We start from the raw sequence: 17271 nt of genomic DNA, 5'->3' as shown, positions 1-17271 counted from the left end.
ATTCCACTTTGGTATTAGAGGAGTACGGGGAACGGTTGCGGGAGGCTTCTTGTTGAGCTGTTGCTGGCTCAATGGCGCGTTTGATGAATTTAAGCCATACCGTCTCCATTCGGAGAGCTTACGCCACCGTTTAGCTTTGCCTTTGTACACGTAATAAACTGCGCTCTAAATTGACATCATACACTTAATCGTGCGTTAGAAATATGTCACACGGAAAAAATAATTTTTATGAAGTGTCTAAAAATTTAGCTAGATACATTATGGTAATTGCCACCATTTTTTCTCAGTGTATTAAAAAACCTCATTAAGTTAGAAAACTACAGAAATTTGAAAAAGATGCTCTCAGTACAAATGTTCTAATAGAAATTTATGAGAGTTTTTTCTGCACAAAAAGAACAGTTCTGCTGAAATATCTGAAAATTTAACTGGATACAGATCTAAAATTATAGATCTGTATCTTTTTCTTAAGTTATTATTTTGTTGAACTATCAAAATAATCATTACGTAAAAATCTCAAGTATAATGAGTAATACTATAAAAAGTTTTGACATTCTAACAATCAATTTCAGCTCCTTACATAACTATTATGATGATCTAACAAAATAATTTTCAGATCCGTATCCAGCTAAATTTTTAAATATTTCAGCAAAACTGTTTTTTTCCGTGCAGAAGGTAGTCTCGTAAATTTCTATTAAAATATTTTTACCAAGAGCATCTTCTTTCTCAAATTTTCCAACTTAATAAGATTTTTTAATACTGAGAAAAGAAAATGACAATTACTGTAATGTCACTATAATTTGTATTAATTTTCGGTGCCAACTATATAAATTTTCGTCATAGAACTATACACACAAAAAACAATTTGAGAAAGATATAAAATTTTGCTGAAAACTAAAAGATAACGAATACTGTGCGAAATAATTTGATAACTTAGCAATCAGTTTGAGTTTTTAATAAATTTATTTTGATAGTGCAACAAAATTATTTTAAATGCATAGATCCGGAAAAATGGTAGATCCTTTGGCAAAATCGTTTTCTTCATATATAAATATAATTATTACTATTAACATTATAGGCAAGAACTATAAAAATGGAGCTTCTGACTATAATTATCTTACCATGTTATAGTCACAAATATCAAACATTTTTCTCTTAGAGAGTTAGAGAGCGAGAGAGAGAGAGAGAGAGAGAGAGAGAGAGAGAGAGAGAGAGAGAAAATGTGTGTGTGTGTATGTGTACGTATACATCTACAGATTTTAATTATTTTTTAATTATCCTTAAAACTTTAGTTATCTTTTAATTATCTTTATAACTTTAATTATCCTTTTTCTTCTTAAGTTATCCTTCATTTTTATTTTTATGCAATTTACTCTACTATCACTCATGAATTTGCGTGCATATGGATGTGCAGGTTGTGGATACGTGTATGCATATGTGATATATTGTGTATGAGTATATGCATATATGATACGTAATGTACCTACATGAATGTTGCAGTGTATTGAGCACAGGTCTATGGGGGTTTGCTAAGTCCAAATGATCCACTATGCGGATCAGTCATCTCTTATATATATATATATATATATATATAAAGAGTACAGTTATCTTAACTTTCCGACTACTAACCTTGATCTGACGCAACTCTCCGGTTCGCGTAAAGTAGCCACGGCAGAGTCGCTGCGCGTAGCTGAGCGCCGAGACACTACTAGTGTCTCCAAATAAAATTTTAATGTTGGGAAAATGTAACTATAGTGAAAAGGATATAAAAATTTTATTTTGTTCCATCAAACTCTCGTTAGGATTCCTTTATGGTATAACAGCGGTAACGGGCATTTGTCGAGCTAGAGCGCGGTTTGTGCATTCGAAACACGATGGTCGGGGCAGCCAAATGGAGAAAAGACCGCTTTTGCAATGTGCTCAGCGGCAAGCCATCGATAGTGATAGTGCGCAGTACATGCGTTGCGCATTTTGTTGATTCTACTGTTACACGTTATCGTATACCGTAATGTATCGTCAGAATCGCGTTAGGAATGATCATTGTAAAAGTTCGCGAAGGAAAGTGCCGCTATAAATTCGTATGAGCGTTACACCAATGGGGAAGTAAAGTCGTATCAATACGTTTAAATGCAATCAAATTGTAGCTGTCACTATTTCTTAGACGATACATGAAACTCCGTACACGGTAAAGTGAAAATTTCTTTCAACGATACTCTTCCACGGAGGTTTATAAGTTTACGCAGTCTGTTGTTCCCTTGCCGATACAACAGAGTCGTGCACGAGTACAGGTGCGTTCTATGTACACGGCCGTGTTGTCTAACCACGACACGCAACTGTTACACCTTTATCATAGCGCGGTCATTGTAGCCACAGCTACTTAATCATTCGTTGTCATTCGGACATCAAAGTGTCATCAACAAACAGTGCGTCGTGACATAACGCTTTTACTCGATCTACCTTCGAACTCTCTATCGATCCGACACGCCCCTTCCTCGTCTTGTTTTCTTTTATGGAACTTGCGATATAGAAGAATATAATTTCTGATACGAATAAAGTAGTTGGAAGTAAACTACAATATTAATGAAATAAAGTTTGATAAAATGAAATTTATTTCATGAAATATGCATATATATTATTAATGAAATGCTGATCATTAACGTTTCACGCGATTTTAAAACGATGATTATTATTTTCTTCTTTTCATGTTTTATACTTAAAAAATGTAGTATATGAGTGTATCGGTTTAAATCGCACTTCTGCAACTCTTGCGATTAATAACTTTATAGGGCTAACGCCACTAACGGACTAGTTGGTTCGTTGACTTTTGCGAGGTTTATTGAGCAAACATTGGCTGAAGTCGCGATTGCGGAACGTCGTATTGCCAAAATCGATCGCCTCGAACATGGCAGAGAAAAGAAACAGCTACTGAGAAGTGCGATTATAGTGCATAATTTTTTCTAGATTCTTTTGACTTTCTATTTTTTATAAATATATCAGTATACATAAAGTGATTGCCGTTTTATATTTTCAAATAAGTGTTGCGTATAAATTGTATTAAAAAGTTCAATATAAGAGGTTACTTAGTTTAGGATGATCTGAGGAAGCGTTCAAGCGCTAGTTTCTAAACTTATCTCATAACATCGATGTTATCAGGTAATTCTCTCGATTGATTACTTGCATCCTTTAATAAAGTTCTGGACCTTAATAGAATTAAATTGTAACATTGACGCAAGTACAGAAGTTGTATACCTTCGTTATAATCAACGCAAGAACGGAATATTGTAACGGGAAAGTTATCAAGAGAAAAATCAAACCTGATTAAATATTCCCGGTAATAAATGTTTCACATAAATATATACATGTATATATGTACAATAATAAGTAAAATTAGGTCGCTTATGAATAAATCAAGTTTAATAAACGAGCGCCACAGCCAGGGCTAGTCTTTAGAATTAATAATATTTCTAAGTTTAATAATATTTCTATATATGAATATTCAAGTAAATTTTTCAAATTACGCGCCGAACATAGTCGATTTTTGAAAATGTAAATTAAAGTTGGAAATAGTCATATCATAAATGAAATTGATCGTTAATTTTAATAATAATGCTAACAAGCATTTAAATCCTTTCTTTTTAAATATTCATATGTAGAAATATTATTTATAGGTTATAGATATTAAAGATATAATCCTGATCGAATATATAAAATATATTCATATATATATTTTCTTTCTCTTATATAGAAATGTCTAATAATAAAAAGAATAATTAAAAAATATTTAGAAGAATAATTTTTGCTTAATTTTTTTTATAAAAAGAAAATTGGGATTATATTATTTAATATTCTATGTATAATCATACATGGAAAGATTTTGTTAAAATATCTAAAAAATTAGAGTTAGATATAGTTCTGAAAATAATTTTATTGGTCTGTTAAAATAAATATCAAATTTATTTACAATTTTGTTCATCATGGTTGAGTTTTTTACATAAATATTTTGACCAACAAAATTACTTTCAGATCTCTGTCAGATATTTCAACAAATTATTCTTTCCGCCTACATATATAACTTTTTATATGATTATTACATTTATATACAAATAGCAGACATATATGACAAATTTTTCTCATTTCTTTAAACTTTACTTTTTATAAAAGAAACAATGCGAAATTGTTTCCAATTATTTTTTATTTTTTCTTATTATTTTCTGTATATGTATACGAATAGAAATTATACAAGAGAAAGAAAAATATCAGGTTGTCCGGAAAATCCCGTAGTAGATACTTCGGGAAGTGATTCGAGACTCAAAAAGAAGGAAAAAAGTTATATAAACATAGATCTGAAAATAAGTAGTTTCCGAGTTATAGCCATTTTTATTGATAAAAAATTTTATTTAATTTGATTTAAATATATATTTATGTTTATCTTCGAATCTAAAAATAATGTAATCGTATTTATAATTATTGAAAAATAAAAAAAAAGTAAAAAAATAAAAATTGAAAATTAAAAAGAATTTTAAAAAGAGGAATGCGCTAAGCGGATTGTGCATCCTGAGTAATGCTGAAATAGTCATAAATGAAGTTATTTATGTTAGTTATTTATGTATGTTGTTTTTTAACACCATGAAATAAATTATGTTAAAACACTATGAAATAAATGATGATTATTATGATTGTGAAAAGTAAATTACGATTTTTTATTTCCAGATCTATGTTTATATAACTTTTTTCTTTCTTTTTGGATCCCGAATCACTTTCCGAAGTATTGCGAGCGATTTTCCGGACACTCTATACGGGGTAGCGATCGAAATGTCGTTCCATTTAATTTATCCAATTTTTAGTAATTAATTCTATACCACTGCAGTTCTGTACTAACTTTGTTAAAAGTAAATGTGTTACATAGTATGAACTAAATAGTACAACATTTTGTGCATCATCTTGTATGAACATATTTTATATGTGATGATATATACTTATACATACATATGTTCTTATATTACAAATTTTTTTACCGGGCTTTCTTATTATAACGATTTCGAAAGTGGCTTATTATTATTGCAATCTCTGCTATTATCTCGAAATTCTAGTAGTTTTGTACTTTTACCTTTCGGCAACGTGATACGATGATACGAAAATAAATCAGCACACGAGAAAGGAACTTCTGAATACAGATAAAAAGGATTTGATGTATTTACAACGTGTTTTTCGGGTAGTCCGTTTGGTCGGCTGGCGATCGTCTCGATTGCACGTTCGTTCAGTTGCCGATTGCAAAACGAGAAAATTTGATCCTCGTGCTTCGTTCATTTCGTCTACCGATGCCGCGATAGATCGCTCCTAGCTCCCCGGTTGGTGCTCGCAATCTACGTGTCGTAATTTGCTCAATCGCTCGATCTCTTTCTGGTCCAGCGGTCTCTTTCCCTGCCAATCGCGCTATCGAATGGGCGGGTAGAACATTAGTTACCGGTAACAAGTGCGCGGAACAAGTACGTTACAACGTACCGAGAGCATGTTCTACACAACCATAAAGTACGCGTCACACCATACTATTTGTGCAAACCTCACGGCCTAGGCGTGGATTTGTTTACCGGTTTGCGGACAAGGATTCGGAACGGACATGGTATTTGGAATCGACTGCGATCGACTTTTCACGAATGAGCGTTTACGTTTGCCTATTATTGTTACCGATGTAGAAAGAAAATGCCATTTTTCAGGATTTATCAATAACCGAGGGAAAAGTAAACCAGTGACGAAAATAAATCTTTTTATGTTAGCAAAACAGTTGAAGTACCAAAAATATTCTCTATCCGGTCATTCGCTGACATTCGCTGACACAGCTTACCCGTTTTTTAGCGACACGACAGCGTTTACCTTCGTTTTTCCGGCCACCGAACTCTCCACAGCCGTCTCTCCGACTCGCTTTTCGTATCGTTGATTCGCGTACGTAGTTCGTAGTTCGTAGTTTTGTGTAGTTCAAACAACGACGAACAGTTAGATACGACACTTTTATTCGCAGGCGCGGACGGCGCGGTGCCACAACTCGTTACCGGCGTCGACACCTGCGCCAGATGGTGAAATAATTTGAAACTCGCGAATAAGCGACAGGTCCTCGGGTTACTGGGTTTCAGGAAAACTGAAAATTGCTTGTCCTTTCTTAGTTCCACGAGTATGGCGCGGAATTGTGGGGCACTCTCTGTCCTTTTTCAGCTGGTGGCGAATTGGAAGAGAGGATACGTTGCACGTAGAAAGTGACAGCCGATGAAAGAGCTGCCGCGGGGCTTGCGGAAATCCCAAACTTGTCGATAGATTCGTTAGAGCTAACCCGAGACTCTCTCGCTCTCGCGTGGAACTGTCGGGCTGCGCAACCGTATTTTCCACCCCCGAACTTCCGACCAAATTGAATCACGCGGAATTTCGCGGTAACAATCTTCTGTTTGACTTCGAGCGACCGGTTGATTCACTTCGTGCTCGGGATCCGCGCGCGTCTTCACAGCCGTCAGGCATGGCGATCTTACTTCTCTCATTCAACGGGTTTGAGTCTTCTTCCGCCTAACTCAATCACGATGTATTTGAAAAGATCATGTTGTAGAGACCGAATGGTAACTTCTTGTTAGTAAATTTTCAAAAGTATACTATCGACATAACTTTTTAAGGAAAAATAATCGGATTTAACTCTAGAACACTATCATATGTAAGTTTAACGTGTACCTAATGCCTATTTCCACTAATGTATTGTAGTTTAACTTTAACCTGGATTTTACTTACTCTTCATCTTTTTGTAGTTCTAAAAATTAAAAAAAGATGAAAAGTATGTTAAATCGAGATTAAAATTAATCTACATTGGTGAAAACGGGTATCATTGAGCGCTATACTTTCAATAGTCAACAAACAAGAAGTTTAATTCGTTTTGCTAAAAGCTGGGACAAGCGGAGATAAGTTTTTAAAAATCCAGTCCGTTATATGTATACAAGCTTGGCTTTTCTAGTGGTCCCTATTGATAAAGAGCGTATTGCGATTTTAATTTTTAAACAGTTTTATATTATTATACAGGATGATCCAGGCCAATTATAGGAGCCGGCACATATTCTTCATGAAAAAGTAAGTCGAAAATGTCCATAGCAAAATATTATAATATTAATAGTTTTTAAATGGTGAACTTTTGAAAATGTCCAACCACAGGACATGAAATTCGCGCCATCAGGAGCGGTACAACTAAACGGCCGGCCGTGCAAACGTTTTGACGGATACCGCTAAATGGCACGGTATTGAACAAGTATTGCAAAAGTTTGTGAAACCTCTATATTAATATCTACTGCAGTATTCTTAAATTGAGTCCGATTTAATTGATGAGAAGTAATGTCAAATGAGCGCAAATTCTATACAACGTCATTTATATCAGTAAAAAGGATTTTAAAAATATATTTTAAGTAATAAACAAATAAATTTATAAATAAAATAAATATTAATCAAATTATTCAAAGAAATAAAATTAAAAACATCAATCGACAGATATTTCCAAAACTTTTTTCTGTCACAAACAATATTAAAAAAAGAGGTAAAATTGGACAAAAGGGGAAAAAGATTTATATTTGAAATGTGCATTTGATATAAATAAATATTTCATGTTTAGGAAATATATATATGGAATGAACGAAATTATGACAGGAGAGAAAAAGAAAGTAATACAGTGAAGAAAACAAAGTAAGTAATAAGCTGTATTGTTATTCGGAATTTCGTCCATTTCATATTTCCTAAATATGAAATATTTATTTATATCAAATGCACATTTCAATATAAATTTTTTTGCCCTGTAATTGGACATTTTCAAAGGTTCACCGTTTAAAAATTAGTGATATTATAACATTTTGCTATTGACATTTTCGACTCACTTTTTTTATGAGAAATATGTACGTGCCTCCTGCGGTTGGTCTGGATTATCTCGTATATTTTATTATTATAAGGAAACAATGGACATATCATTTCAAGATCGAATTTGATAGTGTTTTTATTCTTTCTTTCCTTTTGGATTAACAATTAGATTATTTTTTATACTTGTAAAAGTCTACACTGTTATAAATGTTTTGCCATAATTAAAAGTGTGAAGTATTTTACTTTAGTGAAGTTCTTACTTTAATTAAGAATGGTCTATTTCGTCGGTTATAAAATTTACGTATCAATTACAATGTATCATTCAATATCGATAGAGTTCTATAAGGTTAATAAGGCAATTGTTTATTTTTATACGTAAGATATTTATATCTAACAAAATGCATAATATGTGGTATTTCAATAATGTTCATGTATCGTAACAAGAGATTATGAATACTCTTTGATTATTTTAGATTGCCTTTTTTAAGTAAAATATTACAAATTAACAAGAAAATGTGAATAATGTAATTTATGTGATGCATTTCTAAATAATAATGCACGAATGTTTAATTTATTATACAGCGTATATTTTTTTTCGAATTAAATTAATTTAGTATTTCATCCAACGTCCTGATTCTCGTGAAACTTTCTCTGTTTAAAGTGTCCACGTTGATTTTTCAAATTTGTCCGTCTTTTGTATTTACAGCAGCAATTAAAAATTTACATATATTCCATTTAAATTACCACTGTGGTTTTCTAGAATTGCAATTTTACGTAGTACGTCTGAGATCTCGTATTGTAGCTTATTCGAAAAGATACGATTCTCGTATACGCTGCGTATGTCTATTGTGAAATGTTCTGTGTGCGATTGTTACCACGTAACTCGAATAAAGCAGAAGCTTTAGAGAAAATAGAAAGTTGGCTCTGAGATATCCGAAGAGAGTCATTTGATTTGATAGCGGTATTTGATGTTCAAGCAAGCCGGCATTTAATATTGACGATTTCGTTTATTCTTTTTAATTGCAATACATTAAGCGATTATTCTTTTTATGTGCCGACGCATAATTTAGTTTTTCTATTCATAATATTAGCGTCGATATTTAGTTGAAATGAAATTGCTGCGTGCGTTAATTACACAGGCCCACAAAAAAAGTACCCTGTGCTGGGATGGAGACTCAGCTATTATGTATTTTGAGTCGCTGAATACGAATCTGACATAAAAATAGGACCATCCAGGGTAAATTTTCAATCTAGAGCGAAAAAATGGGTCATTTTTCCGCTACAGGGTATTTTTTATTATGGGGCTGTGTTATTTACTTGTTTTGCATTGCATAAAATTAAAACCTTTTTGCTAGAATAAGAATCATAAATTAAATCAATATATGTTTCCTATGTTTGCAGATAAACAATAGTGCTGCCGCGTACCAACTTTGGGAATAGAAATGAGTTGAGGATCGACTACGATGTTGAGTCGTCTCTCGGCCGTGGTGGCCTCCATTTTGGTTCACCAGACATATTTTCTATGCACTGCCAACACGTTGTTAGGTAAATTATAAAATTTTGTAATATTTATATAATATTATATAATAATATAATACGTTTAACTAAATAAGAAAAGCGCCACTTACGATCAAAGTTAGATGTTGGAATAATACATTTATATGTATTTAAATAAATATCTCAAATATATGATTACACGCGGATTACAAACTTAATATATAATAATATAGTATATACTTAGTATAAAATTTAGATATCATATTTAAAAAGTATATATGATATTTCGTGTAATAGGAAAACAAGCTTGTAATCTTTATTGTGAAACAAATGATCATTCTACAATATGTTTAATGCCACGAAGGTAAAAACTAGCAGAATTAAACACAAAAGAGAGAGTATGACAAGCGGATTTACTGTATACATGAACGAAATTTTTGTACTATTTATTTGTTTTTCTGGCTTGCTCGCGGGATGCCAGTCTTTGTCGTCAGTGAAAAATATTCAGGCACGGTTGTTGGAAAGAGGAAAATCAGATTATACTGAATAACGGGCTATCAGCTGAACGGTCGGTATGCAGGACCTTGTCCTATAATTTTCCAATTAAGGCATTGGATTCTCATAAATCCACAAGCACGGACGGTTTCCATAAATTTGATGCCGTACCGAGCGCGCGACAAACCGCGGTCGATTCGACGTACTTTTAGATTCGAGGCGGCTCTTACAACGTTTGGATGAAATGCTGAAATTGAAGGGAAAGAAGAACTATGAGAATCGTGCAATTGGTCACGATACTTCCGAACGGTACGGAAGTCTGTTTTTCCTTTGACAGAAATAATATAGAGCATTTCCAAAGCGTATTGGATCTGGGCGCGACTGCTCGCTGTCTTTGTGTAACGCGAAAATATATTACAACAAGGCAGCTTGAGAATTCATCGAGAAAATGCTCGTCCTTATTTTTAATATTTTATTTTAAAAATTTAATACGTAAAAATATGCAATGTTTCCAAGTTAATTTTAACTTTATTTTTGTTTGATAAATTTTCTATTTTATACGTTTAATAGTATTTAATTGTATAATTAATGAGATTTTTTAAACATTTCTTTCATTCGTTATTCTTCAAAGATTTGTGTAAATTCACGCGCGACAGTTTCTTTCACAAACACGGTACTTTCTGATGCGTCGAGACGTAATCCATGCTTGCAAACGTATCTAAAACGAAATCCTAACCAGTAACCGGGCTTATCCTACGGAGATTATGTGCTTCGTCTTTCTAGCAGATATTAGGAGTTTGTTTGCCTCATTCCTTTTCCAGGATGTCTCCTTGTAGCGAGAGAATTCACCTTGTCAGATTGGCGTAAACGGAAGAGAGGTCCTTTACACAGTTGTTGGAACTGATACATCTTTCGAGGATTATCTTATTCTCCTACGAAGAAATAGCTTGGTCGAGACCTTGGAACGTGGATAGAGAAATAGAGAGAAAGCAAGGCAATTCGTTAAAATGAGGTGAAAGGGAATTGCTCGCGCGCAAGGACGATCAGCTGGGAAAATAATTTCGAGTGCATCTTTCACATAGTCGGGATTTCTTAGATGTTCGTGGCGAGATGAGAAAAATCCATGGCAAAGTTCCTCTGACTGCCGATCCGAATCTAAGCAAAGCCGGCCGTGGGGAACCTAGGAACCATTTGAATCATCGAATTTGATGGAAAGAGATATTGCCATTCCCTTGCGTGTCTCTGCGAATTCTATCGCGGTTTTCTTTATTTTTCTGCACTCTACTTGTCTCTTTCAACGGTGCCGGTTTTATAAGAGACCAGATTGCACGGTTTCCTCGGTATCATCTCAAAAAACGACGACATTGCTGGGAAACTGGCTTTATTACCTCTTTCTGTTCGATCTGCGCGTGTACCGCGCCAAGCTATGTAAAGCTGTGCTTATAAGATTCTTGATGCTTTCGATCGCGGATGAGAATAGGGAAGATGATGCAGCTGCGAAAATTCTACCAAATTTCTTCCAGATAGTGTTGAAATATATATATATATACTATATATATACATATATATAGTATATAATATACACAGTGCCCGCCAACGGCCAAAAGTTCCGGGCCAGCTGAATATCTTGGAAAGTATGCATTTTTGAGAAAAATGTTTTAGATAAAAATTGTAGACTTTAAAAAGATCTATTTAATGATCTTATCAATTTGACCTTGGATGGCGTCGCCAATGTCACATCAAAATCACATCGATTTTTTTAAACTGGACACCCTATTTTTTATTCCAGAATCTAATAGCCGTCAAAAGCTTTTCAAAACGTTACAATAAAATTCATTTTCATTGAATACTTTTCGAGTTATAAGGGTTGAAAGTTACAGTACTGCCATTATTAGTATTACCCAAGATGTCCGACCGACGACTAAAACCTCTTGAATGTTGTTCAGGATCGTGCCCTGGATAACATTTGTTAAGATTAAGATCTCATTGGAGATTGTTTCTCTTATTTTCATTTTTGTACTGACAATTCATTTTTACATAAAAATGGAAATAAGAGAAACAATCTCCAATGACCTTAATCTTGACAAATGTTATCCAGAACATGATCCTGAACAACATTCAAGATGTTTTAATCGTTGGTCGGACATCTTGGATTATGGGTAACAGAGGAGAAGGTGGTATTATGGCCAGTGTAGATATTGTGGCCTCCCTTTATACCTCCGCTATTATATAGCGAATCCTAATGATTATACTTATGCAATTATTTGTTCAGTAACTCGCCGTTACACCATGACGTTAATATTCTCAATAGCCAGCACTTATTATAACGCATTTTTACTTTCAAGTATTTCGAAACGTTTCTAATGTACATTTTAGCATTTAATTATATCTACTTCCTCATTTTTCTTGAAGCGTATTATCACACGAATATATGTAGATTTGAATATATTGTTTGCTATTTAACATTTCATTTGACTGTATATATTTTGAGTTATGCAAATTTAAGCAATAGCATGGCATTTTGCTAATGTGGCCTCTATGCGTATTGATTACTCATGGCCTCTTTTTTGAAGTTTTGATATTAACATAATTATTTGATAATTGATTGCAGTTCTACTGTTAATCTATAGTTTATAATATTACACAGTAAAAAATCGTGCGTGCATATGTAGAATTTTTCTTGTGTTACCACATTTTGATTATTACTTCAATGTAAAATCAACATACAACTGATATGTTATTATTTTTGTAACATTTTGATGTGTTAGATTCATGTCACCTTTCTAACTTAACAATTGCGTATGTCAATTAAAAATGAAATATTATTTTGTGAGTATTTTTAACACAATTGTTTCAATTAATCTATATATCTCAAAGTCAATTTAACATCTAAGAATTTTTTCATTCACATTATACGAACAAAAATTTATTAACATGTTCTTACGAGTTACTGCGACTACTCTTCTATGTATTCTACTTATTTTATATGTTAGTTTTAAATCATCCCTAAAGTCAAAATAACAAATATAAATGTAAAGTATTGTGTCAATTATTTAACATTACTAGTTCGTTAATAAATAACACAAGACGAATGAGTTACTTTAACTTAAAATTTAGAGTGGATCTCCTGGGACATGTAAACAATGTTAAAATTAACATTTTCTTTTTTACTGTATACGTATATGTAGATTTTTAGTACTGAGCAACTTATATGCGGCAGGAGTTATGTGTATGTACGTATATGTTTACATTATTCGAATACACATACTTTACATATAATATTTTACTTTTTACGTGAATTTTGTAAACAAATACTGTTTTTTAAACAAAACCAATTTTTTATATCTACTTTTGTGGAAGATCATATTACCGCCCTTGTTTTTCTTTGATCCATTATGTAGTGTCGCTACATTTTTATAAATAGCGTCCTAAGTAATAAATATTTCATAATTTTAAGTCTAGAATCAATTGAACAACATTTTGACAAATGTAATTGTTGAGTTTTAAATTTAAATATTAATTATTAACCAAGTTATTGTACAAAATATAAGGGGTAGGATGCCATAATACCACTTTCTCCTCTATTAATAATAGTAGTATTGTAACTTTCAAGCCTTATAACTCGAAAAGTAATGAAAATAAATTTTATTGTAGCATTTTGAAAAGCTTTTGACATCGGCTATTAGATTCTGGAATCAAGAATAGTGTCCAGTTCAAACAAATCGGTGTTACCTTGATCTGACATTGGCGCTATCCAAGGTTAAACTAATAACATCATTAAATATAGATCTTTTTAAATTCTATAATTTTTGATCGAATTTTGGATGTTACAAATAATATATTAAATATTCTTTTTATTAAATCAATTTATTCCAGATATAATTGCGAGCCGATAACTTTCGGTTTCAACACAATCTTTTCTGAAACGCTAATAATCCTCCTTAAATTAAATTAGAAAGAAAGAACAAAAGAAAGTAAGAAATTTATTGCGAAAAATATTATCTCAGCCAGGATTCGGACTTGGGACCTCTCCACTTTTCTCTCAACTTTGATTTAATAAAAAGAATATATAATGTATTATTTGTAACATCCAAAATTTGACCGATCTTAGCTTTCTTTATCGTATTTGATGTTTTCACATATACGGTCGCGCTTAAAATTCCTATAATTTTTGTCTAAAACATTTATATAAAAAATGCATACTTTCCGAGATATTCAGCTAGCCCGGAACTTTTGGCGGGCACTGTATAATACAGATATACACAATATTTATATATAGTATAATACAGGTATATACAATATTTATATATTCTTTAAAAAAAATATTTGTGGAAGTCTCAAAAGTATATATGAAATATATAGATAATAATACATATAATGCGTTTTATATTATTACTTAATCTTCATATCATATTGTTCATTATAAGTTATTGTTACCTAATTAATTTAATTTGTTATAAATTGTAGTCTTTAGCATCTGAGACTCTTATTTGTTCGACGATTCGTTTATGCAACATGTATTTCATTGCTTTACGAGAAATTTTTACTTTTTCCCATTACATAGGTATATCCGTTTAGGCAGATGTACGTACAATACGCGCATTGTTTGTGAAACATCTCGTAACGGGACGTTTACTTTTGTTATATGCATTTACCTCGAATTTTCGTAGAATTATTTATTCAATGCAACGTAATAAAAACATACCGATGGCTGCGTATTCGCGCGCATCGAAACAATTCCTCGCTTTTGCGTTTTAACGTTGAGGTACATATGATATTGCAAATTTAAGTTTGTTTTCGGCGAACGGTTGTGTTTATTTTTTCACATATTGCAACTAAACTATTTTGATAAAATGATTGTGGCAACATTTCTTGTATGATTTTTTTTATAAAGACAAATTTTTTTTAATTTATTGTAATTTTTTCTTGCATTTGATACGTGTCGCATATTGAGAAATTCGCCATTGGTTATGCAACTTTAAGGAGAATATACTTACGTGTATCGTCTCAGGAAGTTACATAGTCGCGTATGCTTCTTGCTGATAAGGCCATTCAAGATGTCGGCAAGTGCAGGGATTCGCATCGTCGTAGCATTGTATATCGAGGCGGAAAGTGAAATATTTTTCGATGTCGTACATGCATCGTGAATAACTTTTCCTATCACAAATTTAATATTTCGAAGACTTTAGAACTTAGAACGATATTATATAGTTTTCTATATTTGTAACTCTGTTCTCGTTTACATTTAACTTTACTTATTTAATGCAACATCTATATCAATTACAAATTAATCACAAAATCCCAAGGTGAAGAATAATAATAATTTTAGAAAACTTATATGATTTATACTGTTATATTCATAAAATATATTTTTACTATTTATCAGTAAATACTGGATTCAAAAAAAATTTTTGTTACAGGTGCGAAGCAATTTCCAGGTTTTGAAAATTTGCCACGCTCATTTTGGCACGAGCTTAGTTCACCTTTTACAGAGGTATATAAGTAACATATTATCAGATTTTTGTAGTTGCTTAGTTAACCTAAAATACAGGATGAATTATTTTAATGTATCGCTTTAAATATTTCGGCTGTTTTTTGTTTCCAAACAAATTTTAAATAACACTTTTATATTATTACACAGGAAGAATAATTTTGTTGAAAGATTTAATTTCAACGGACACAAATCTGAAAATAATTTTGTTGGAAATAAATGTTAGAAATTAAAAAATGATGAGCAATGCTGTAAAAAGTTTTGATATTCGAACAATCAATTTGAGTTTTTAATAAAAATTATTTTTAGAACTATATATATATATATATATCTAGCAAAATTTTAAATCTTTTAGCAACATGGTTCTTTTTATGTAAACTTGAAGGAAATATAATGCATAAAATAATGTTTTGTTATATGCATTTTACTTATGAGATATCAAGGTTATCAATATTCTTTCTATATTATTTTTTCTATTAAAACTTGTGAAAATTATGCTTAAAACAATTATATATAATAAAATAAAGACTGATGAAAACAATTGAGATAATGTATTAAAATGATTCATTACTAATAATATTCAAATTTTGTTTTATTTCCAACACTATATCTAAATAGAATATTTCATGAAAACGCAATGTCAGTCCATTTTTAAAATATTTTAATAATTCAGAGACAGATATAATGCAATATTCAACGCACTCAAACTTAATGTACGATTTTTCGAATTATATTTTTAAAATAAATAAATTCCATCAATAAAACGTTACAATATTTTTAAAAATTTAATATTTTCCTTTGTTACATCTTTTGGACAATTCTCGCAATGAAACGCGTATTTGTTAATGTAAATAAGTTTATCTGTATTACCAAAATTTGCAATTCAGATTGCTTTTACCATCATTTCAACGTTTGAATGTTTTGTATTCACTATTTACTGGGCTGGATAAAACATTACATGTACTTAGGATTAATGGCACTTGTGACTATTTTATGTTGTTTTAAGAGTCTACAGTTTTCTCGATTATATTACAACACGTTAAATAATAAAAGGAGCGGATGTGCATTTTAGAGAGCTCTTATCATAGGTTTACGAGGTGGAGAGTTTCGTGACTGAAACAGGTGGCACACCTGAACCGAGGCCATTTTTCGAGGATCCAGAAAGTAACATTACTGTACAACTCGGCGCCCAAGTCTACATGCACTGCAGAGTACAAAATCTACAAAATACTCTTAAGGTAAGTTATATACGCTTCTCCATTTTCAAGAATATTCAACATAACATATGAAGCAATGTCTCAGATCTGCGCGACTTATGCACTTTTATGTAAACATACCGATGTGAAATTCTTTCATTAATATTTTATGAATTCTTTTTCATATAAATCTCTTCATTCCTTTACAATTTTGACCTTTCGGTGCTACTTTGTACAGAAAGAACGAATTTGTTGAAGTATTTAAAAATTTGACTAGATACGGATCTGATAATCTGGAAATAATTGTCGGCTATCAAATAATTATGTAAGACGCTCAAGACGGTTGCCAGAATGTAAAAATTTTTGCAATGCTCATACTTGAGCGTATTACATAGTTATTTTAATAGTTTAACAAAGTGATTTTTAGATTTGCATCTAACTAAATTTTTAGGTATTTTAGCAAAATCGTTCTTTATGTCAGTATAATTCGATTTTTCTTTTCCAACGCTTTTTCAATGATTCTTTGTTGCTTATAACTTTTTTTATTAATAAATATACATATATTATATATGTATAACATATATTACCAGGTATGTAAATATGAAACCGGAATTTTTTAATAGAAAATACACGTTTATTGCATAACAATGATAAAAAATATTTTATTCTAAGTATTGCCCATCGGTAGCTATACATTTTTCCCACCTGTCTGACAATTTGTGGATG

The 17271-nt window shown here is 31.7% G+C and overlaps 1 protein-coding gene across 2 annotated transcripts in view; it reads left to right on the top strand.

The window, feature by feature from the left end:
• LOC108767592 (peroxidasin) overlaps window positions 1–17271 on the top strand; it is a 219625-nt gene that overhangs the window by 32349 nt on the left and 170005 nt on the right. For both annotated transcript variants that reach the window (XM_018517558.1, XM_018517557.1), the window contains 3 exons: window positions 9268–9411; window positions 15279–15352; window positions 16438–16587. In XM_018517558.1, coding sequence (XP_018373060.1) covers window positions 9330–9411; window positions 15279–15352; window positions 16438–16587 — 306 coding nt within the window. In that variant the 5' untranslated portion in view covers window positions 9268–9329. The remainder of the gene's footprint in view (window positions 1–9267; window positions 9412–15278; window positions 15353–16437; window positions 16588–17271) is intronic.

The sequence above is a fragment of the Trachymyrmex cornetzi genome, unplaced genomic scaffold (assembly GCF_001594075.2).
Source record: "Trachymyrmex cornetzi isolate Tcor2-1 unplaced genomic scaffold, Tcor1.1 scaffold694, whole genome shotgun sequence".
Classification (NCBI taxonomy): domain Eukaryota; kingdom Metazoa; phylum Arthropoda; class Insecta; order Hymenoptera; family Formicidae; genus Trachymyrmex; species Trachymyrmex cornetzi.
Note: the sequence above shows the minus strand (reverse complement) of the source record. Positions and strands in the feature narration are given on the sequence as shown.